This window comes from Daucus carota, chromosome 4 (assembly GCF_001625215.2).
Source record: "Daucus carota subsp. sativus chromosome 4, DH1 v3.0, whole genome shotgun sequence".
Lineage (NCBI taxonomy): Eukaryota > Viridiplantae > Streptophyta > Magnoliopsida > Apiales > Apiaceae > Daucus > Daucus carota.
Window position 1 is genome coordinate 39,763,697 of NC_030384.2, and position 23,026 is coordinate 39,786,722.

Sequence of the window (23,026 nt, forward strand, 5' to 3'; positions counted from 1 at the left end):
CTGAAATGCCAAACTTTTGAAAGCAAACATAAACAAATACAATTGTTTGTAGAATCATAATTAATCATAATAATCTGACGCCTATGCACCTTATTAGTAAGTCTTTGTAGGCTGCAAATTTCTCATAGTTACTTCTGGTCTATATAAAGGCCTTTATTTTAATTTGCTTCGCATTTAGTCATACAATTTTTTTTATGTCGAAATTATTTAAGTCTTGATTTGTATCATTGTATGGAACATGATTGATTTACAGGAGAACTATAGTCTAAATGCAAATCAACATTGAATAATATCTATATTTTACTTTCGTAACATGATATCAAGAAGTTAAATATTTAATTATGTAAATATAATTTTAAAAAATTATTATTAATGAAAAATGAAATATTATGATAATGTTTTTTTTATTATTTAAAAATATGTTTTATATATAACTTTGATCTCGATCATTTTGGCCTATGCATGTTTTTAATTTATTCATAAAGAAGTCAAATGTAATTTTAAAATTTATTTATTTACTTAAAGAAGGAAAGTGCCTTGATCTCAAATTGTTTCTCAAAAATACTTCATAATGAAATATTTTATACTTAGTTAATCATAAAAATAATAAATAAAACTGATCACAATGCTTATATCAATCACAAAAGTTAAAGTGTTACATTCGTCACATCATTTCCATCACGATATTTAGAAACTGAATATCTAATATTGCTCTTTAAAAAATTTAAATTAAATAAATTTTTTTTTTGACAAATATGACTAACTTTACAAATGAGTATTTATTCTAAGAGGACATGGGACGGAGTATAACCTGGAGTTATCCAACCGGGTTTAAATTAAATAAATTCTTAATTCAACTAAATCCTTTCGACATCAAAACAAATCTGAGTATCCACCCAAAACTTGAAAAATTCATCGCTACCTAAAAGTGGCCCCCAGTGGGCTATTCAAATTGAATTGCTATATTGAATTCTGACAAGCGACTCTGATCAACTTTCTCTCAACATGTCACTTGCGGCCAAACAAACACCACATAATCATATTGCTGCAAAACTTACCTACACATATATACTCGTTTGCATCTTCATTCCATAAATACACGATTCGTGGAGATCATCATTTCCACATTTTCCATTCTCGCTAGTTCCACATTTCCTCTTCTACCATGCCATTTTCAGCTATAAATTTCTTGACGGACCGAAGAAAAACCAAACCCGAAGCAGTCGAAGACGAAGCCGCCGTAATAAAAGCCGCTGCATGGGCCTGGTACGAACGTGGATCAGGATCCGAAGGCAAGCCCATACGCGAATTCGATTTTACCAACTCTCGCAGAACCGATCCAGCTCCGTCGCGCTACAAAATTGAGGCCATGAAGAGCGAAAAAATCGATAAATATTTGTCCAGCGCTTGCCCTAGTTTCAACAGCTCTCTTATGGATAATTATGAGATGGAGAGCATTTCCAAGGAGCTTGGTCATTATATAGAGCGTCGAAGAGTCGTAGCGGTAGAGAAGATTGAGAAAGTTGTTGGTAGTGATGTGAAGAGTAAGAAATTGTCGAGGGGATTTTTGTTGAGGCATGCAGCGGTTTCGTGTGGATCTATAAACGATGTAGTGGCTGGGCGAGATAAAATTGTTGATAATATTAGAGGGAGGCGGCGGCCGGAGAAGAGAGGTCCGGTGCCGGTGGTGAAGAGTAGTACCCATGCCTTGTGATTAAATCTTCATGAGGATGTGCGGGTATAGTATGCGGAGTAAATGTAGGTGGTTGGATTAGTTGTTTTATTTTTTTTCTTGTGAAATTGTATATCACACCGTTTCGATTATAAATTTTATTTTGGGGTGGCCTCGTGTATAAGTTGAGGAGGATTTAAATGTTAAGAGAGTTCAGATCCATGGCCACGTGTAATTTAAATATTTAGATTACCAGAAGCAATTCCTAAATTACATCTATTATAAAATTCCTAAATTAAAAGACAAACTCAGTTACATCATTATTATTAACGAAATATGTTATATATACGACATGTAAGTTTATATTCACTCCGTCCCACGTGTCTTTTTTTAAAAAAAAAATCTTAAAATATAAATATAAATTAATTTAATTCAGGGTATTTGTTAAAATTAAAAGAAATAAATTAAATACTCAATTAATATTTTTTTAAGTTACCTAATGTTTAGAAAATGACAAATGCGGAGTGAGGGAGAGGGAGTAATCAATAAAAGTCAACCCAAGTCTAAAAACTGGTTTTGTATGGGACCGACCTAGAAAATCTGCACTTGAAATCAAATTTGGAAGAGTCGAGTGTTACCAAAATGAGAGTATCAAAAGCACAGCTGCGCCACCACTACTCCACCGCCGTTTGGTACACTCCACCGCCACCCCTACCATGCCATCACCACCACAACCCAGACCCCATTCTCACCACCCTCTCAAAAGCCTTACAAAACTCCCAAACTAAACCCCTTCAAACCTCTCTCCAAAAACTCATCCCTTCTCTTAAACCCGACCATTTCATCAAACTATTAGACCAAAACCCACAATCTTTCTCCCCTCATTCTCTCTTCTCTCTCTTCACATTTCTCTCTTCTCAGCCCTCGTTTAGACACACTCTCCATTCATATTGTGCCATGGCTTCTTTTTTGTCTCGCCATCAAATGTTTGATCAGTCCTATTCACTGCTACACTGTGTTATTTCTCGGAAAGGTAAGAACTCTGCTTCTTGTATTTTTGCTTCACTTCTTGAATTTAGAGAGACCCATCGAGCTGATTTTGTGTTTAGTGCTTTGATTGATGCGTTCTTGGAGTTGGGTTTTGTTTATGATGCAATTCAGTGTTTTTATTTGATGAGAAAATATCGAATTGAGATTTCATTTCGGTCTTGTGGTAGGATTTTTGATGATATGATCAAGTGTTGTACGCCTGTTATGGTTTGGGGGTTTTATTGTGATGCTCTGGAATGTGGGTTTCCTGGTGATGTTCGTAAATTTAATGTTTTGATACATAAAATGTGTAAAGAAGGTAAATTGAAAGAAGCCCAGCTGGTGTTTGATGGAATTAGGAAGTGGGGATTACGGCCTACGGTTGTTACTTTTAATACTTTGATTAATGGGTATTGTAGGTTTGGTGACTTGGAGGAAGGGTTTAGGATGAAGAGGTTTATGGATGGAAGTAGATGTTTGCCTGATGTGTTTACGTATAGTGTTTTGATTAATTGGTTGTGTAAGGAGTGTAGGTTGGATGAGGCGAATGGATTGTTTGATGAGATGTGTAAGAGAGGCTTGGTTCCTAATGATGTTACCTTCACTACTTTGATAAATGGGCACTGTAGATATGGGACTATTGTTGGGGCTATGGAGGTTTATAAAGAAATGTTGCAGAAAGGTGTTGAACCTGATTTAATTACGTATAACACTTTAATGAATGGGCTTTGCAAGAGTGGAGAGGTGAGAGGCGCTAAGAGCCTTCTCGAGGAGATGACCAGGAAGGGTTTGAAGCCAGATAAGATTACATATACTACACTTATTGACGGGTGCTGCAAGGAGGGAGATTTAAATGCAGCATTGGAGTTTAGGAATAGAATGAAGGAGGAAGGGATTGAACTTGATGAGGTTGCCTTTACGGCCCTTGTTTCGGGGTTGTGTAGAGAAGGACGGGTCATCGATGCAGATAGGTTGTTGAGGGAAATGTTGAGTGCAGGTATGAGACCAGATGATGCAACATATACTATGGTCATTGATAAATTCTGTAAGCAGGGAGATGTTAAGACGGGGTTTAAGTTGCTGAAAGAAATGCAGGCTGATGGACATGTACCGGGGGTAGTAACCTATAATGTGCTCATGAATGGCCTGTGTAAACAAGGACAAATGAAAAATGCAAATGTGCTGTTAGATGCAATGCTTAACCTAGGAGTGGTTCCAGATGACATTACCTACAATATTTTGTTGGAAGGGCATTGCAGGAATGGAAACCCTGAAAATTCAGAGAAGCTGCGTAATGAAATAGGGCTTGTTCTTGATTATGCCTCTTATAAGTCCCTAGTAGATGACCTATACAAAAATTCAAAAGAGATGACATAGCTGGTGCATCTGAAAACATGTGTCATATGCTTAAATCAGTTTGATCAGATACGGTGGTCTTAATAGAGACTTGAGAAGTGGTAGTGAATTATGAAGGCGGTTATGGAGTTTTGACTTATCAGGGTCCATTGGGCTTTTGTGTTGATACGAGTTGATGCCCCGAATTTCTGGAAGTTCAGTTGGATTTATGTCTTCTCATAATTCATGATGATTCTGTCACGGGATTTCAAGTTTTAGTCACATTCGAGTCTATACCCTGTCATGTATTCTTCTGGGGCTATGGACATGGACATTGGGGATTGTGAGTGGTCTATGCGACCAGAATTGTGTTGCAACAGGTAATCAATTAATGGTAGATAAATAAATCTATAACAGTTTTTTTTTTTTTTTTTTTTTTGCGACTATTTTGCCTAAAAGGCTAAAACTGATTAGTTGCAGAAGTCTAGTATGGTTGTTTCTATACTCCTGCATATAAATACATCACGCATGTTGTATATGTTTTGGCATTTGTGGTGTATTTCTCCCATGTATGTGTACAATTTCAATATACCTATGAAGTTGTATATTAAGTTTCATCTTGTATACCTAAGAAGTTCCAATAGCAGATTACCAGCCAAATTTTCACTAGCATTGAATACTGGATCGAAGTACTGAAAACATCTGGCTGTCTTTCATCTTATTTCTTAACAACTTAATACTCATGATCCCACAATTTTGGATGTAGCTTGAGGGCATCTACAGTATCATCATTCTCACATTCATAGTTTACAGCTCGAAATAGGATTACACTGAGAGTTGTGGTTATGCAGATGGTAACTAGTCTGATATAGGATGAGGTATACAGCTTAGAATTGCCTTCTTTTCTCTGACAGAGAATTTGAGTGTGAGAGCAAGTAGGCTCTTTGTTTTCAGCTGGGATGTTGAATATTAGAGAGCTGGACGGGCATTGCAGAGTGATGGATTTATGGTTATAAAAATGGTAAAGGGGCTTCTCACAAGAATGTCAAGACGTGACGCAGAGGACGAGCATCAACAGGTTGGCAGTCTTATAGCCTTCATTATTTTTATATATTATTGCCATGAAATCCACTAACCAGTGTTTTTGCTTGTTAATTTTTGTTAACTTTTTCATTAAAATATATGTGTATTAAAAGCAACATCGTATATTTGAAGAAAATATGATCCCAACTCTGAGTTCTTTACTTTTGAGCAGCAGTCTGATAGCAGTTGGTAGATTACTTGCTTAGTTATTAGGACTTGGGACTCCAATCATTACATCCACAACTGAACTTTTGTTTATAATAGGTAGAAATTTGATTCTTTTTTATATATATATAGAAATCCGTGAAATGCGTATTGGTTTAAAAAAAATTTAGCATCCAAGAATATACATGTTAATAAATTCTTCCCCTTGCCCTTCTCTTTTATATCTCTTGAGGATCTTTGTTTAAGATGTAAAATGTTTACCGTTAATTTACTGTTTGTACAGGTAACAGGTAACAGGACAATTTGCAAGAGGGAGCCAAATGTACAGGATTACAGGAGTGTGGGAGTACTTGTACAGAGCTCCAAACAGTAAAATAATCCTTAAATGTGAAACCTCTATTCTGTACAGTAATGTCGTTGATCATTTACAAGAAGTAATTTACACGAGTTTGACAATATTGTGAGTGGCTCCTGTTTTATAATGACTACGATGAAAAATTCTCAGTATTCTCAAATATATGTGGTATCAGGGAGGAGTCAGGCAGCACTTGGTGCCAACTGAGCAGTGGTGCCACAATTCGAATCCTCCTTTGAGTTCAAAGTGACACAGATTGGCCAGTCTACTTGTTATTCAAGTCAAGGACATGGAGTAAAGAGTTTGTTTTATATAATTTGAATTGAAGCATACAAATTTCAACTGTGATAAGTCATCAAGTATCTGGACAGCAGACTAATTTTTAAAATGCGACCAAATTTTACTTGCAGACAGTGTAGATCAAGTTTTATGTATTTGTTCTTCAATTTCAGTTAGACTCTGTTTTAATAATTTTCGAACAAACAACTAACTCGATGAGAGGATGAGTGTTGAGAGGCCTGGCATTACAAGAAGTGAAGTAAAGCTTGAATCACCAAGCTCTTCTTATGAATGAAGATGCCCCCAAATCAACATTGATTTCTAGTAAAGTGACAAGTCTTCTAGTGTTTACATGTACCAAACTATGCACTAGCCCACTGCCCTCTTGGTAGAGGGATACATCATAATTCATACATACATTAGAGAGCAATAGTCTTGACCACTTTTTTCTCCACTTAATCTTTTTAATGTTTCGGCTGAGTCTGTCCTTTTTGGTTGTTTGTGGAGCTCAACTTATTTGAAAAAATGGTTTCATCTTTTCCTCCTTGCAGTCCCAACAAAAGTACACTGCATTGTCTACAACACAACTGTGACCCTCCAAGCCCTGTACCTATCCTACAGACAAAGGAAATAATAATCAACACAATGTCATTTATGATTATTTTGTTTCTTAACACGTTCCCACTGTACAAGCTAAAGACCTGCTATTAGGAAACTTTTTCAGTCCAGAGCTTTGGTCTATATTAATTAAGTTAACAGTCCCTTACTATGGTGACTGTTTAAAAATAAATAGACCCTCGCTTCAATCGGATAACTAAAAAGCATATTCACCATATTGGAAAAACATTTTTACGCTTCTGAGAATTTGAATGATCAAGACTTTTCACTAGAAGTATGGAAAAGTAGAGTGTAGTGCGTCCAGGGGCGGAACCAGAGGGGGGCTAGGGTATACTAGAGCCCCCCTAATTCAAAAAAACAGTGTATATTTTTTTTAAGCCCCCCTAAGTTATTGAGATGTCAATATAATTTTTTTTAGCTCCGTTGGATTATAAATATCATAGAGAGACTTGCTTTCCAAATTTCAAGGTATGATATTTTGATTGATTCTTGGATAAATTGTTATTCTTTAATCTTTTCGTATCTGCTGTGATTTTGTGTAAAAAGATTGTTAATTGAGGGTTCCGGATTTCTCAAGAATTAGAGTTTGAATTTTGAACTATTTTACATTTGTTCTTTTGAATTATGATGGTCACTTACTTGTTTTCAAAAAACTTTGCACATAATTACATTACTCTTCTTATATGTTAAAATTTGCATGGATCCTCTTCCAGCAGCTTGTATAATCTTAAGAAATGCTCCTGCACTCTATATAAAAAGTATCGATCTGAAATGTTCCCGAACACGATTCCACTTCGACATCCAGGGATCACGTTCGAGTTCGCTGACTTTGGCGATCCACCTTTAACTTAAGCGATATAACAAAGGAAGATAACTTGACATTATCTTGATTGAAATTGTTTTTAGAAACGTACTTTAGTAAAAGAAATAAGAAAAAAAAGGAGCCGGGAAGATGATACAAATGAAAGAAAAGGCACACGAAACATGCTTTTTTACAAAAAAGATGTAGATCCCGTTATAAATACGTATTGAAGGTCTTTACCATTTATTAAGTAACATTAAAATTCATTTTTTGATTAACTTACTTCTCTATTTTCGGGTAAAATAAATATTTTAATCATGAAATCATAAGTAGACTATATATTGTTAGAGAAAAATCACTAAAAGAGATCAAGATATCGAACCGCGAACGGGATTCACGAGTAATCGTACCCGATTCATAAGAACTAGCAGTTTACGTACCCGATCGTCCGTACCTAGTACCCGAATGACCCGTGAACAACACTGTTTGAGCCCTCTAAGTCTAAGTCCTGGTTCCGCCACTGAGTGCGTCCGTGTGTTAACTTCTCCTAAAGTTGATTGACATAGTAATTGATATCATCGACATCTCTGAGTGTTTTAGTCCTCGCATGTATTACTTCTCCTAAAGTCTAGATATCATCGAGCTCCTTGATTTGTCTCGCTAAGTTCAGGGGCAAAGTCCGCAGTCAAAATAAAAATCTTGACAAAATCACAGATTCGACTTGTCAACTGGTTGTAATCAATTCTAGATAAACAAGTTCACCTGGAACAGTAGTCCCAACTCCCAGTTTCAATACTTGCCATCCTCTATAGTTGTATAGTTGGTTACTATCGAAATATAGTATTACAGATAGCGTAACATATACTAATAAAAGTTGTAATTTGACGCCAAAATGTCCAAATCAATTGCAGAAGCAAAGGCACAAAGAACTTTTAGAATGCAACAAAAGAGTACTAATACTCTCTGTGCCAGAAACGTAGAAGCAATCCCAGCTGCTTACAGCATTACACCCTACCATGTGTTACACATATAATGAAGATTCCCCATGCCTTTTCACTATGCATTTACACTTTTTTATGATTTTCATGCGTGTGGGTATGTGTACATGCACCCTGCACGCATATGTTTCATCTGTATCATACCATTCAGAGTTGCAGGAGCATGTTATCCTTAAAATTGCGTATGAACAAGTAAGAAAGTTGCGGAAATTTTGCTTTAATCGAACTATAATCCGACATATAGACTTGTAATCATCAGGGATTAATAAAGATTACATAAAATCATTCTTTTTGCTCTAGTTGTAATTTGTAAATGAGTGGATGATTAGCTAGCTGCTAATCATACCAATATCAAGGCCAGACTCTGTGTAGTGGCAATAGTTTCTAGTGGCAATCTATATATACACACATCACACACCTTTAACAACAACTATAACAACTTAATTTTATACTGATCTACTGCAATCAGCTTTTCCAAACCCCACTTTAAGACTTCTGAGATCAAATTCCACCCAAAGATTCTGCTGATGAAAATTCCCAATAATATTACTTGTAGCACCTAACAACTCTGACCTCCCAATTCCGAAGCAGTGGACCCCGCCTCCGACATTCTCCAGCACCCTCTCCTTCTCGATCATGATCTCCACACCTTTGTCGAATTGGAATACAAGGTCTCCGATTGATCTCCCTATCTCCACTGCATTCCCATCAAAACACATGTCCAGAGTGTTTTCGTAAACAAAGCCTCTTTTTATTTTTCCACCTACTAATCTCACGATTTCCTGCCTCACTTTTGTGTAAGCGGCGTCTACTAAGAATGTGTACTCCGTGCCAGAATCGATCATCGTCTGCCCAGCGCCACCAGCGTTTGGTAAAAACGTTGATGACGCTATGTCGAGTTTCTTCCCGCCAATACTTATTCCAACCATTTTTAAAGTATATGCCAGAGGATCAAAATTAGGCATCAAATGACTTCTAGCGAATGTCAGAATGTCGACGTAATGAAATGTATGCGAGTACGGATTTTGACCTAGGTAGAAAACTCCATCTGGCATTACATTGGCGAGCTTCTGGCGAAAAGGGACACAATAAGAAAATTTACTGAGCCTAATTTGGTAAGGTAATGAAAACCTCCCGAGGTTCATCCCTAAAATACCCTCTGCATCGCGTGATTTCATAGCACAGCCTAGGATTAGAGGAGGGGTGCTTTGGTATCGCGAAAAAGATAGTTTCTCTCTGACCAGATTGCCCTCAGCATAAGTTCCATCTGCATAGAAGTAGGAGTAGTGACAGTGTCGAGTTCTGTCACATGAGGTGGGGAGGGTAAAATCAGGAATTGCAGGTTTACATTGTGGATGGTTGCATGGGAGTATGGAGTAGGAAGATGAGCGAGACGGATCAAAAGAAGTTTTATGGTGAGGTTTACGCGGGTTTTTCTTGCGACACTGGATCCACGACAGCTGACTGCCTGTGTCGATGACCATTTGTTGTACTTGTGGCGGGGTTCCTATAGGTAAAGAGACTATCAAGGCCATTGAGTATTTAAACCATGACCTGAAGTGAAAGCTTCCGTGTGAGTAGGATTTGGAACTTGCTGATATTTGTTGCGATGAGATTAGAGAAGAGCGGAGAGTGGAGTTGGGAGAAAGAGTGAGCGGAGTTAGAGGGAAGGAGAGGGACAGAGAGTCATTGAAGACCGGACTGAAACTATTTGGATTGAAGTTTTGGATGGCTGAGAGTTCGTTAACATGGTACGAAAACATCACCAGCAAGTGTAGGAAGATGGTAGTGTAAAGAGCCATGAAGATGTAATGAGAGAAGTCTAGGTTCAAGGAGTTGTGAAGTAAGAAAGTTTAAATGGATGGTCGATCACATATATACATTTTCGGTTATGTATTTGTATAAGTGTAGTCTTTGTAGGTGTATTTGTATTTGTAGTGTTGGAATGTGAAGAAAAGATGAAACCAGGGCCAGATGAAGTAAGCAGATGAAAAGGTATTAGTTTCCTTAAGTAGGGTTAGGTAGTTGCTTCAGATATCGGTATACTTTATAAGGGTTCGGGTCTCTCACATACGGTCACCGTAACATACTATTAACAATTTTTATTCGTAGAAAAAAATTAATCCGAAATATTCTACTAACGTCAGATTGCACCTATTTTGTAATATACATGTTGTACGTGTAATGAATATATTAGACAGAGGGAGAGCTTAACTATTAAGCATCCTTCCTGCCTCAACTGAATGAAACAGAGCGTAATGCATAATATATCAAATGTCTATCTTTAAAACAAAAGGAGAAGAAAAGAATGCAAGCAAAGATTAAAAAAGTGCAGAATATTTGAACAACAAATACATAATAGTCAAAAGCGAACAACTTCCTACAGACTAATGTTTAATGTGCTTTTTGCATTTTTGTTTAATCTGATGTGATATATTTTTACTGCTGGATGCCATACTTTGCTTCTTCCTTGGTGGAGAATGAGTTGCATACCTAATTCAATTTACAAGTAACAACCCCAGAAGGTGTTAAATAAGGATAGTGCTGTAAAGCTGTAACTATGCTTATATTGAAGGCTTCATTGGTACTTGAATTTATTTCTATATATATATTACTATAGTAGTAGTATTGTTTTTATAAACTGGAAAAATAAAAAAAATTCAACAAATTCAAATCAAACACGTCTCAAACCGTCACCCTACCGATAAGATTTACGGGGGTGTATTCGATTGGGATTTTAATGCATTGTTTTTAGTCTATAGATTTTAATGGATTGTATGGGATTTTGATTTTGTGCGGATTCTTGACGAAATGTCGCAGAGTTGATAGGATTTAGGTATAATGCTTCAAAATCCCATTGAATTTGGTGGGATTTCAAAAAACTTAAAATACACCGAAGAATGCCACAAAATCCATCATTTTATGAAATGAAAAAAAATCCATCAGCATTTGAATACCATCAGATTTTAATGGATTTCAAACAATCCCAATCGAATACCCTCGGATTTTAAAGCATAATTTAAAATCCCAATTGAATACCACCAGATTTTGTAGCATAATTTAAAATCCCAATTGAATACCTCAAGATTTTAATGGATTTCAAACAATCCCAATCGAATACCCTCGGATTTCATGAATGCAAAAAAATGCTTTAAAATCCCAATCCAATAAATCTTAAATATTTTCCGTTTATATTAATAGTGTTGTTTTTATAAAACAGTAAAGAAAAAAATCAACCAAATCAAATGTGTTAATTAAACACATCTTAAACCCGTCAATCCCTGACAAAAAACACATTAAAGTTACCTCTAAGATGAAATTTACAGTGACCTAAATAGGATGTGTCTGCAAAGATGTTCTAAGCAATAACATTGTTCATTTTACACCTTCTGCAACCTCGTCTTGGTCATCACTCTCTGGAACACTCTCCTCTTCACCAGCGTGTACTAATATGGCCAAACCATACTCTCCTTTGGTGCTCAAGATTGTTTATCTAACAATATATTGAAGTAATAACTATTTACATATGTCTCTATGTGATTTTACACAGCATTTTGGGTCCATGTATTATGCGATAGGGTCATGTTTCAGAGAGAACCATTAGAGAGAGAACCCTTAGAACCATTACCTTATTTCTAGTATTAGTTAGTGTTCTGCAGCAGAACTTCAAATAAAAAAAGTATTAGTTAGGATTCTGCAGCAGAACTTCAAATGAAAAAAATGTCTTTTTTATATATTATATTTTAAAACTACTTTTGAACACATATAACGATGCAAAAAAACATGTACTTAGATTTAGATCCTGAAAATTTATGAAAAATATAGGGTTCCGTAGCGGAACCTCAGTGATTCCATGGTTCTATTTTAAGCATTGGTTCTCTCTTGAGCGCGACCCTTATGGGATATCTAGTACTATTGCATTATATGAATAAATTCTTCATACATACGTGTCACATGTTTAATTAGTGCACACACTCCTGGAAAAGCAGCCAAATAACCAAGTTTAGAATTCATATTTCTATTTAAAATGTCGACCTTGTACCCCAAAAGCACCCAGAGTACCTAATACTGCCGCCAAGGTCGGCATTATGCATCGTAGAAATCAGAAAATCATACTTATGTATAATATATACAAAACATTTGCCTAATGCAATCGTATTAGGAAATAGGGAACACATGGTGACCATTTGAGAATTCTTCTCGTTGCAGAAACTGATACTGCAAACATGATTTTACACAATCAGTAACATTTCAACTGTTTTCTCGATACCAGAATTTTATGTAAACTACAATTTTTGACTTGAAAGAAGCTTCTTTCCCAGATCATGACACTCTTTGTAACAAATTCTATTGGCCAGTGGCCACAACCACGACCATGTCAAATTGGCGCACAAGGCATCAATCACTACCTCTATTTGGAGAATGGAGGTAAATATTCACTAGCAATTCGTTATTCTTATATATATAAATAATACTTTTGTTGTATGTGCAGTAATATTGTCAAGTTGTGATCGCAAGTCAAGACTATTATATGCAAAAACATCATCTTATTCAACTTTACCATGGACAAAGAACTTGTTTATCTGAGTTGGCAATGATTACAGGTTTCTATTTCTTTCTCAGCTTTACTGATTATTATTTAGTTCACATTTATATGCCAACCAATTTTGAGGCTTTAAAAGAAGGGAATATATAATAGTAACCAACATATAATACAAAATTAACTTATTCAATATACCTGATCTTTTCTGTCCCATTCTTGACATCCAGAAGGACCAGAACAGTGACGACTAGAAAGACACCAATGAATCTGAAAAACCAGTGTGAGAGACTGGCTGAGGAATATAAGCAAGGCACTGAATCAGTAGACCTTCTGAACATGATCTTTATCAATACCTCTTAGCAACTTGTGGCACTTAAACAGAGAACCAGCAATTGAGTACCATGATTATTAAATCTTCTAAGAAAGAACTCTATACTTTCAAATAACAAATATCAAGCTTCACTTAAGTCATGCAGCACTGAAATTAGCTGAAAACACAAGATCATCTCAGCTGTTCACACAACATCCTAGGTTCTTGTTACGTTACAAAAAAATACAATCGAAAGCTTAAACTTCATGTTGCCAATTATGACCAAGACTCAGATATTGCATGGCAATTTATACAATAATTCATTTTTCCCGTTAAAGGAGCCTTCTTTTCTTGTCTTGGCTTGGAATTCCTATGATAAAACATACAGAATCACTCAGGAAACCTTCCGAGTCTAACTTTATTGAAATCACCACATATCATTACTCATTTTTTTGAGAGCAACGCACTGCATTGTGCCATTATCTTTGATGCCCTAGTAATTGCATCAGTCATGTAGAAGTTTTCCACAACATTTGTGAATGGATCCTTGCTCATCTTTTCAGAGCATTTGGGCTTCACTTCAGCTGTAAATGTAGTAGGCTCTCTTTCATCCAAGTTCAAGAGATGTGGTGCTACGGTACTCATTCGGGATCGGACAGCACCAACAGTGTCATAGGGAAGAGGAACCCCTGCAACCTCGGACAAGGCCCTGATAATCTTCCAATCCTCCCTAGCATCCCCAACTGTTGGGACTGCTGGTAGAGTTTGTTGAACATAACCTTCTGTATTTACATATATTCCTTCCTTCTCACTAAATGCTGCAGCAGGTAATATGACATTTGCACGATACACACCCCGATCACCATGGTGCCCCTGATAAACAACAAATGCATCGCTAGGAAGCTTCTCCAAGTTCACGTCATCAGCGCCCATTAAGTACACAAATTTAGCAGTTTCGAGGCTGTTGTCAGCTTCTGGCACAAGTCCAAGGTCCAATGCGGCAGCTTGTGCAGCATTTAAAAGTAGAATATTGAGCCCATTCCAGTCAGGTCTGATGGCATTCCCTTGCTTGGCAATAGCTTCAACAACAGAGAATATCGCATCCTTATCCTTCCGTTCAAATATTCCAGCACCCACTACGATAGCTGGGTTTTTAGCATTTTTTAGGAGCGAGGAGAAGGGATGGCGACCTTCAGCAATTTGAGTTAATACTTCTGGGCCTGTACCAAGATGTTCATGATTATAGTTTAAATCGGCTGGGGGACCAACATACCCCACCTTGGCTTGGGTAGCTAGAACTGTTTTCCTGATTCTTGCATTTACCATCGCAGCTTCCACTCTTGGCTGGAATGGAAGATGTTATATGTGTTATTCAAATTAATAGTATGATCCTAAAAGCAAACTACAAGACAACAAGAAGCACCACTGACAATATTTAAGTCCTGTGTTATAATTTGAGCCTCGAACAATTAACAGGACAAATATTATAGAAAAACAAGTCAGAAACACAAATGTAAAAAAAAAAAAAAAAAAAAAATTACTGTAGGGTCCAATCATTAATATAAATACATACATATATATATATATATATTTATATTCATTAAATTATTATAAATAAGTAATACTATCATAAAAAATTTTGGGGGCATCACTTTGAGAATAATGGTCATTAAAATTTTTACATATGTACTAGTTATCATTTATAATTTCTGAGGATATCACTTATAGAATAATTATGGCATGGATAGACAGTAAGTGAACATCTATTGACACTGACTACTTTAAAAAACAAAAGGGCAGTGATGAAGATTGAAGGCAGTTGTAGAGAGGAAAACCTAAGGGTAGATAATGGTGGTTTGATATCTTTGCTTAGTACTTCAAAGTTCAACATATACTCTGGTAAGCATTTCATACATAATTTATATCTAATAGTCTATGTCTCTATGATACACCCTATCCACGCCATTCTTAAATTTTGGCCATCAATTCCTTCTAATCAACTGGACACACATTAATTGGCAACTTTGTGGTATGTTGATTAGATTATTTTTTGGACTAGTGCCTTGTAAACTGCAAAAAATTTCACACCTAAAATCTATCAATAAGATCATACTACCTTTACAGACATTCAAACAATAAGTATTTAAATCCAATAATTCTATTAGCATATGCAAGAATTAGGTAGTTCAATTTAAATATTCTACTACAAGTTAAAGATATTTTGTTTCTATTCATAGCAATATTTTTTAATGAAAAGAGAGAAACTACCTGAGTACCAACTAATAGAAAAAGATCTGCATTCTCTAAGCCACTGATGCCACTATTTAGGAGATATCCTGAACGCAGATCAGCATTGACATTCAGGCCATTGCCTTCACACCAAACATTGTTTGACCCCATTTTGTTCAACAAATCTTTCAGTGCCATCATGGACTCCGCATCTGATAGTTTACCAGCAACCCCAACAATTTCTGTTGGTTTAACTTGGTGGAAAGCCTCAGCAACCACAGCAAGAGCATCACGCCAACTCACAGTCTTAAAACGACCATCAGCATCTCGAATCATAGGATCATTTAGCCGCTGCCTCTTTAAACCATCATAGCAGAATCTTGTTTTATCAGATATCCACTCCTCGTTTATGTCCTGGTAAGTTCAGTGAAGATATCCAATAAGAACAATAACATCTAATACATTAATTTCTACACACAATAACATGGAGTAACCAATAACTTTTACATGCAATAACTGGGATGACCATTAACTTTTATATGGTATACATAGTGAACTCATAAAGTATCAGTAAATTAGTTGTCAACTTCCAATCCTTTCAAGCATATTTTCTCAAAATCAAATTATTGTTCATAGAATCATCGCACAAAATTTACATGTGAACTAATTCCAGTTATGTATGAGCAAATAAGGCTTCTGTCCTTTCGATTTCAAACTGAACGGTCATTTCGTTAAACATGTTCTTCGCAAATCTTACAATAATATTGCACCTTCACGAGTTTTTATGCTCACCCCTACACCCTCTTACACCTCTATCTCTTTCATTTATCATTCCACTAAATTAAGCACATACTTGACACTTTGGTTGGAAGGAATTAGATGAGAAAATGTGAAGAAACAAAAAATTGAAGAGGCTAGGGTAAAATGAAAGAGAGGAGAGCGAAAAAATGATATGATAAAATTTTTAGTTGAAAAAGTTTTCTTAAAGAATATGAGCAGAAGGAAGAAACAAACTTTGATTAATAGTCATGTCGATGAAAAGTAGAAAGAATTAAAGTTACGAAAGATCGCCCAAAAGATTGTACAAATTTCATTCATTTCTTAGCTCATTTTTCTTCTGCAGCCAATAACAAAATTCCACTAGCAGCTTCCCCGTGGTAGAAGGAATCTATGTCACTAAATTGCATACATGATAGAGGTGATAGAGGTATCGTGTGTACAGGTTACAAAACGTGTTTCATTCTTCCACCATTTATACGATTTATATTTCTAATGTTCTTTTAGTGCATGTACAGATACAAGAATGCACACTCAAAAATAAGCTAGCTAAAGTTGCCGTACATAAAAGTGAATAAGCCATAATATGATTCGTGTACCTCATTCAATCGCGGCACAATGCGCATGACCTCAGGACCTCTGCTATCAATTCGAATATTGGAACCAACAGCATCTGTAACATCAATGCTTTCAGTACCCTTTAGCTCCCAATTCCGAGCTTTAAACGCAAAAGGTTTCGAGGTGAGAGCTCCTACAGGACAGATATCTATAACGTTTCCTGAGAGTTCACTGGTCATCAACTTTTCAACATATGTACCAATTTCTTCTCCGCTGCCACGACCCAACATGCCAAGATCCTGAACACCAGCTATCTCAGTTGCAAACCTGACACATCTATAAGAAAAAGATATGCATACATCAAAAAGACAGCAGCACACGAATCTTGACATGCAAATCAATTGTTGACAAAGAGGGAAGATATAAACCTCAGTCACAATCTGTAACTATGTGATTTTTATATAGTGTAGCCGACTGTGCTTGATCAAATTCACATAATAAATGCATATGCAAACATATAAATAATTTCATAGAGCTCTTCCTTATCATACAAATTTGGATAACATGACATATACATACATACATACATATATTATACACACACACACATACATGTATGCGAAACTAGGCCCTGGCCTCGTAATTCATTTGAACTCTTGAACTTATCATAATTCAGGTACTACAGATTCATGCCAGACTGCTAAGTGCTAACCATTGCATTGTGTACTAAACTTTAAATGTCTGATCCATAGTACCTTGTTGTAGTTAATGAATTCCAGTCATCTTTCTTTTCAAGATGTCATGTATGATGTGCTTCTTTCTTTAGTGGCACAAAACTAATACTGTCTACCAACCATTAGCAGGCGTAAGAAATTACTGTTCAACAATATGGTTAAGGTGATTTACAGTATTTATTATTTTAACCTAAAAGAAGACAGGATTTCAAATAAACAATCATTTACTTGTTTTTATATATACCTTGTACACTGGATGCAACGAGTCATCACAGTCTTAACTAATGGACCCAAATTTTTATCAACCACAGATCTCTTCACTTCAGTAAAGCGGCCTCTATCCGAGCCAAAGGCCATTGACTGATCCTGGAGATCACACTCTCCACCTTGATCACAGATCGGACAATCTAACGGATGGTTCATCAGCAAAAACTCCATTACACCTTCTCTTGCTTTCTTGGCTATAGGTGTGTCTGTCTTAATCTTCATCCCTGCAGTAGATAATTCAAATAAATATTAAACTTAGAGGATCTCCAATAAGCTTTTCAAACAAGCTCTTAACTTCAAATATAAAAATGTCTAAAATTAGTGTTCCAATAGGCTCCTAGAGACTCTTTCAAGATTGCCTCACCTCGCTCCTCTTTTTTATAAAATATCTAGGAGATCTTAACTTATTACTTATATATAAAAAATATTCACTTCCTTCCAATTTTATTAACTTGCCAACAATTCTATCTCCAACTTTTCCCTCAAATAAGAATAAACTATATAAAGAGAGCAAGTATAAAAAGCAGTGTTGGGGTTGTCATGTTATTCAACGTATTAACTTACTAGGAGCCACATATGTTATTGTTTTTTCAAAAAAAGATTTAGGAGCCCATTGGATACGCTCTTGCCTCTTAGGAATGTACACTAGAGTGTTCTTTTTTTTTTTTTTTTTTTTTTTTGGGGGGGGGGGGGGGGGGGGGGGTTCCTATTAATAGAAGATAAGATAGTGTCACCATATGCGTACACACAAAAAATGTTGTCAAAAGTACAATTATGACCCATAGACAGGTAAATATATGAATACATATACACCTTACCGGTGAGACAATAAGGCACGATTAGATAAATACACCATCCTTTCAAAACTATGCAATGCATTTAGAATTTTATTACCCTAAAATGTTATATATCCTGTCAATTTTACAACAAAACTTAAATGAAATCACTGCTTTAAATGTACATTAAAATCCGATATCAGCTTATAGTTCCGCTATCAATTTAAACCAATTCACTTCAACTGGTACCAGTAACACCAAGAAATTCAATTGGCACAGCGAATTTCCTATGCATACATTCATAGAACATCAGATTAATTCTAAAGTATTACTCGATGTATTATAACACCTGCATTTGTGTATTAACCGAGAAATTAACAATGCAACAGAATTGAATCAGGTAGTTTTTGAATCACTAAATCTCCGACTAAAATAGAATAAATTAGGAAATAAACCTGGAAGAGCCGGCATCGCGCACGAGGCAACCGGCTTCGGGGACTTCTCAACCTCAACCAAACACATGCGACAATTACCAGCAATCGAAAGGCGATTGTGATAACAAAACCTAGGGATATCCACTCCAGCGACCTCACAAGCCTGGAGCACAGTCATTCCTTTCGGTATCTTAACCGGAAATCCATCAACGAAGACTTCAATAGCGTCATCGGGATTGGCGAAGTGAACCCTAGCGCCGCCGACGGGAGTCCGATCTGGCGGTGGCGGGGGAGGAGTGTCGGCGACTGCGGCGGCGGACGATGTGTTGTTGTGGAGCTCCGGTGTGGAGATGATTGTGCGGAGGAAAGTGGTGGGGGAATTGATAGGGCGAGAAGATCGGAGAGCTCTGGAAGCTAGTAGCCCTAACGTCATCTTCTGTTTAGACTTTTGGCGTGTGTGGATTTGGGGCCTGGGGTGTGTAATGCGAAATGAGGCGCGGCGTGTGTATACCACCTCCTTTTCTTCTCTTCGTATAAAAAGGGAAGATACAAGTACTACGTGTTGATTCTTTTGTTTTGTATTGTGTTGTGGTAATTATTTTCGGTACATTTCGATTTTCGAGAATATATAGATAAACAAAATTTTAGTGAAAGATTTAATTTAATATATAGAATTAGCGGTGAGAATAAATAACCGGAAAACAATAATCAAGCTGAGAGTGTAAAAATTAAACCGGGATAAAAATTAAAATCAATAATGAATGAAAAACAATCGTGATTGCATAAAACATAATGACTCGGAAATATGTATGATTATATCCTTTAAATCAAATTATTTATTTATAATGTATATAATGACTTTAATTTCTTTTAAGTGATGTACTTAGTGATGGGTACTTGGTGATTTTATAATGTACTTGGTGGGTGTTTGGCAACCCCGCTTCTGAGCTTATTTGTAAAAGAAGTGCCGTCTACTTTTTGATGGCCTGTTTGACAAATAAATTTAAGTAGTTATCATGAGTATTAAAAGCTCAAAAAAATAAGCTACAGATCCTAGCTTTTTTTGATTCACCACAATTTTTTCTTGTTTTAATTAACTTCAAACTTATAAGTCACCATATCCAAACACTTCTAACAACTTATAAATCCAAATCAACTTCTCACTTATAATCCACTTCTTTATTTTAAGCAATAAGTCACTTTTTTGAAGTTTAGCCAAACGGCTAATAGTGATATGTATATATTTAATCTCTTTTAAGTAATGATCGTTGGAAGTATTGGTATTAAAGTAAAAAACAAATATTCTAGACATAACAATCGAATTTTAGATAATATTTTGATAAAAAAAACAAAGATATGTTATATAAGCATTGAAATATTTCTGAACAAAGATATGTTATATAATACAAATTCGAATAGATAAATATTTGTATTCGCTATTCGCTTAATTATTCAGAAATTAAATATTTTATATATACATACATATAGTTAAGTTCTATGGAGTACAAAAAAAATTGGAGTATTGGAGTACAAAGTTTGATAAAATGTAATCTAGTCATCTAAATTTAAATTTTTTTTGTCCAATAATATTTGTAAATATTTGACAACCTGCACATTATGTTCTGCAAATATAAACATCGTGATCAAATGGTAGAATAATTACTTTTATAAATCATATGACTCTATGTTCTGCAATATAACTAATAAGCAGAATAATAATCTTAATACTTGTTAAAGTTGAAAGATATTGATGATTAATTGACAATTATGTGCAAGACAACTTATAAATGATAGATTATATCAAAATTTGGATAATCAAAGATATCATATAAGATCAAACTAAAAAATTATGATTTGTACTTCAATACTCCAATGTTTTTATGTACTCCATAGAACTTAACTCTACATATACATATATATATATATATATATATATATATATATATATATATATATATATATATATATATATATATTTGTATTATGCACAAAAATATGATATAAAATAATATATCACTTGTCATAATATTTTTTGCAGGAGGATGAAGAGCTGGTGGAGGTTCTGTTGCATTATCTTGGAATTAATTAAGGCATATTAAACTTTTACATTTTGGTTGTAATTTGAATTTTATTTTTTTTTTGAGTTAGATGACTGTTGTATCAGTACTTTATAATTTGATTGAATTTGATAAAATATAAGAGTTCATAACTTTTGTCAAGGACCAACATTTTAGTTATTTGGTTTCATTTCCTTTTAAACGAGCACTTTAAATGAATACGAATAGTTCGTGAATTTAACCGAATCCGAATCCGAAAAGAAATAATTATTCGGATAATAAACGAATACAAATCTGAATATATATACTTAAAACGAATACAAATATGAAAATTAAAGTATTCGTTCGTTAACAACCTTAGTCAATACATTAAAAGGGATCTCAGATATTTCTCTCTTTCTACTTTTTTCTCTCATTTATATGAATAAAATATGAATAAGGAGCATGTATAAAGAGGAGCATTGGAGTTGCCATCTTTTTCAATATCTTATCTCGCTAATAGCCACATATAATATTATATTTTAATGAGTGATTTAAGAGTAGCATTGGAGATGCTCTAAGAGCTACTTGATTCTCTTTACAAGAGAGGAGAGATAGATGATGAGTTCTTAAACTTTTAAAGAGTTTTCAGGAGTCCATTGGAACTCTCATTTCTGCATTCTCCGGATTTGAAGTTAAGAGTCTGTCTAGAGAGCTCCTAGAAGATGCTCTAAATATATAAATGCATAAATTTATCATCATATACTACATATGCATAGATTTTTTGGTGCTCTTGAGACGTTCGTCTTAATCCACTTGTCCAAAGGTCAACCCAGCTTGAACTAATATCTCATACATAACCTTGACAAATTTTTTTTAAAGTTTGAGAGCGAATTTTCATGTTTCAAAATATATTTATCTGCGCTTATGCCGAAATTAAAGATTACAGACTTCAGTTATCCCTTGTCATAATAATCTTTTCATTAGCCTTTTTAACTTAAATATACTAGCTTATAGCCCGTGCAAGGCACGGGAGCTTTTTAATTATTTATAAACTTTTTAAATATATTTTAAATGGTGTGGAAAAATTTAATTTATAAATAATAAATTAAAATTTTCAATAAAATAAAATTCGAAATTATGATTTGTTTGTAAGTTAGAACTTTGGTAAATACATCATCACAACCATTAATGGTTTCAAATAAATTATTTTAATCAAGCAATTCCTTTTCTCGTATGTATCATGCCAAGTATTAAATTCTATCTATCAAATTTTAATATATTTTGAGTGGAATACATTATGCCAACTCCTATTAGATTATATTAATAAATGTGTTTTATATTAAAATTATTATAATGTGATTTAAATATTTTTCAAAAAATTTATATGGTTCTAAATTAAAATTGATAAACATAATTTGTTTTGAATTAAGAAAAGGATTCATAAATATGCAATAAGAAGGTAGAATCTATTTTGGATTAAGAAAAAGTTTTTGTATTTGTTCCTCACATAAATCCGGCTTATTAATTTTAAAATATATTATAAAAAAATTGTGACGGTGAGATTTATATGATTCTACGAATAAAACTGGTAGGAAATATTTATTTAGGATTAAAAAAAATCATATACATGTGAAAGACAGAATTTGTTTTGGATTCAGAAAAGGAATTATAAACATGCAAGTAGATATCAGTTGCCTTCGAGAACAGAATTTAATTTTGTTCCAATCTAACGGTGCTTATTTGTTCAATATAAGATCCAACGGATGATAAGTTTTTGGACCAGAGGACCATGCGACCAAATTATCTCCTTTACGCTTATTATATATAAGTATATAATAATAATTTTTTTTTATGGTGAAATCAGAGAACGTCTAACTCCCATTTTAAAATCCCTGGTTAAAAAGAAAAAAGAGCTCCCGTATTAGAAATTTAGAATTTCAATATCTCGATTAAAGATAATAGAAAAATGAAAAAAAGTCGTTCCTACAGTAGTCATCTGCTCGCTTGTATGACTTAAGAGTGT

General features: G+C 34.8%; 4 protein-coding genes across 6 annotated transcripts; 2 read left to right on the forward strand and 2 right to left on the reverse strand.

The window, feature by feature from the left end:
* The first annotated feature begins 1,165 nt into the window (after positions 1–1,165).
* LOC108217975 (uncharacterized) lies at positions 1,166–1,714 on the forward strand. Its single transcript, XM_017390888.2, has one exon. It carries the CDS (start codon positions 1,166–1,168, stop codon positions 1,712–1,714), a length of 549 nt encoding a protein of 182 aa, XP_017246377.1.
* Positions 1,715–2,255: 541 nt separating this feature from the next.
* Positions 2,256–6,048, forward strand: LOC108215871 (putative pentatricopeptide repeat-containing protein At1g09680). 3 transcript variants are annotated; one of them, XM_017388472.2, is made up of 4 exons: positions 2,256–4,416; positions 4,951–5,114; positions 5,568–5,671; positions 5,815–6,048. In XM_017388472.2, exon 1 carries the CDS (start codon positions 2,315–2,317, stop codon positions 4,076–4,078), a length of 1,764 nt encoding a protein of 587 aa, XP_017243961.1. In that variant the 5' UTR covers positions 2,256–2,314; the 3' UTR covers positions 4,079–4,416; positions 4,951–5,114; positions 5,568–5,671; positions 5,815–6,048. The 3 variants fall into 3 exon arrangements, with proteins under 3 accessions (XP_017243961.1, XP_017243960.1, XP_017243958.1); XM_017388471.2 differs by having other exon boundaries at positions 4,803–5,114; positions 5,568–6,048; XM_017388469.2 differs by having other exon boundaries at positions 5,568–6,048.
* Positions 6,049–8,546: 2,498 nt separating this feature from the next.
* Positions 8,547–10,417, reverse strand: LOC108218538 (aspartic proteinase PCS1). The gene has a single exon (XM_017391521.2). The coding sequence runs from the start codon at positions 10,136–10,138 to the stop codon at positions 8,783–8,785; it is 1,356 nt and encodes a 451-aa protein (XP_017247010.1). The 5' UTR covers positions 10,139–10,417; the 3' UTR covers positions 8,547–8,782.
* A 2,920-nt stretch (positions 10,418–13,337) lies between these two features.
* LOC108218537 (NADH dehydrogenase [ubiquinone] iron-sulfur protein 1, mitochondrial) lies at positions 13,338–19,550 on the reverse strand. Its single transcript, XM_017391520.2, has 5 exons — positions 18,986–19,550; positions 17,732–17,978; positions 16,795–17,089; positions 15,458–15,832; positions 13,338–14,533 (listed from the first exon to the last, which is right to left on the reverse strand). Exons 1-5 carry the CDS (start codon positions 19,395–19,397, stop codon positions 13,634–13,636), a joined length of 2,229 nt encoding a protein of 742 aa, XP_017247009.1. The 5' UTR covers positions 19,398–19,550; the 3' UTR covers positions 13,338–13,633.
* Between the last annotated feature and the right edge of the window lie 3,476 nt (positions 19,551–23,026).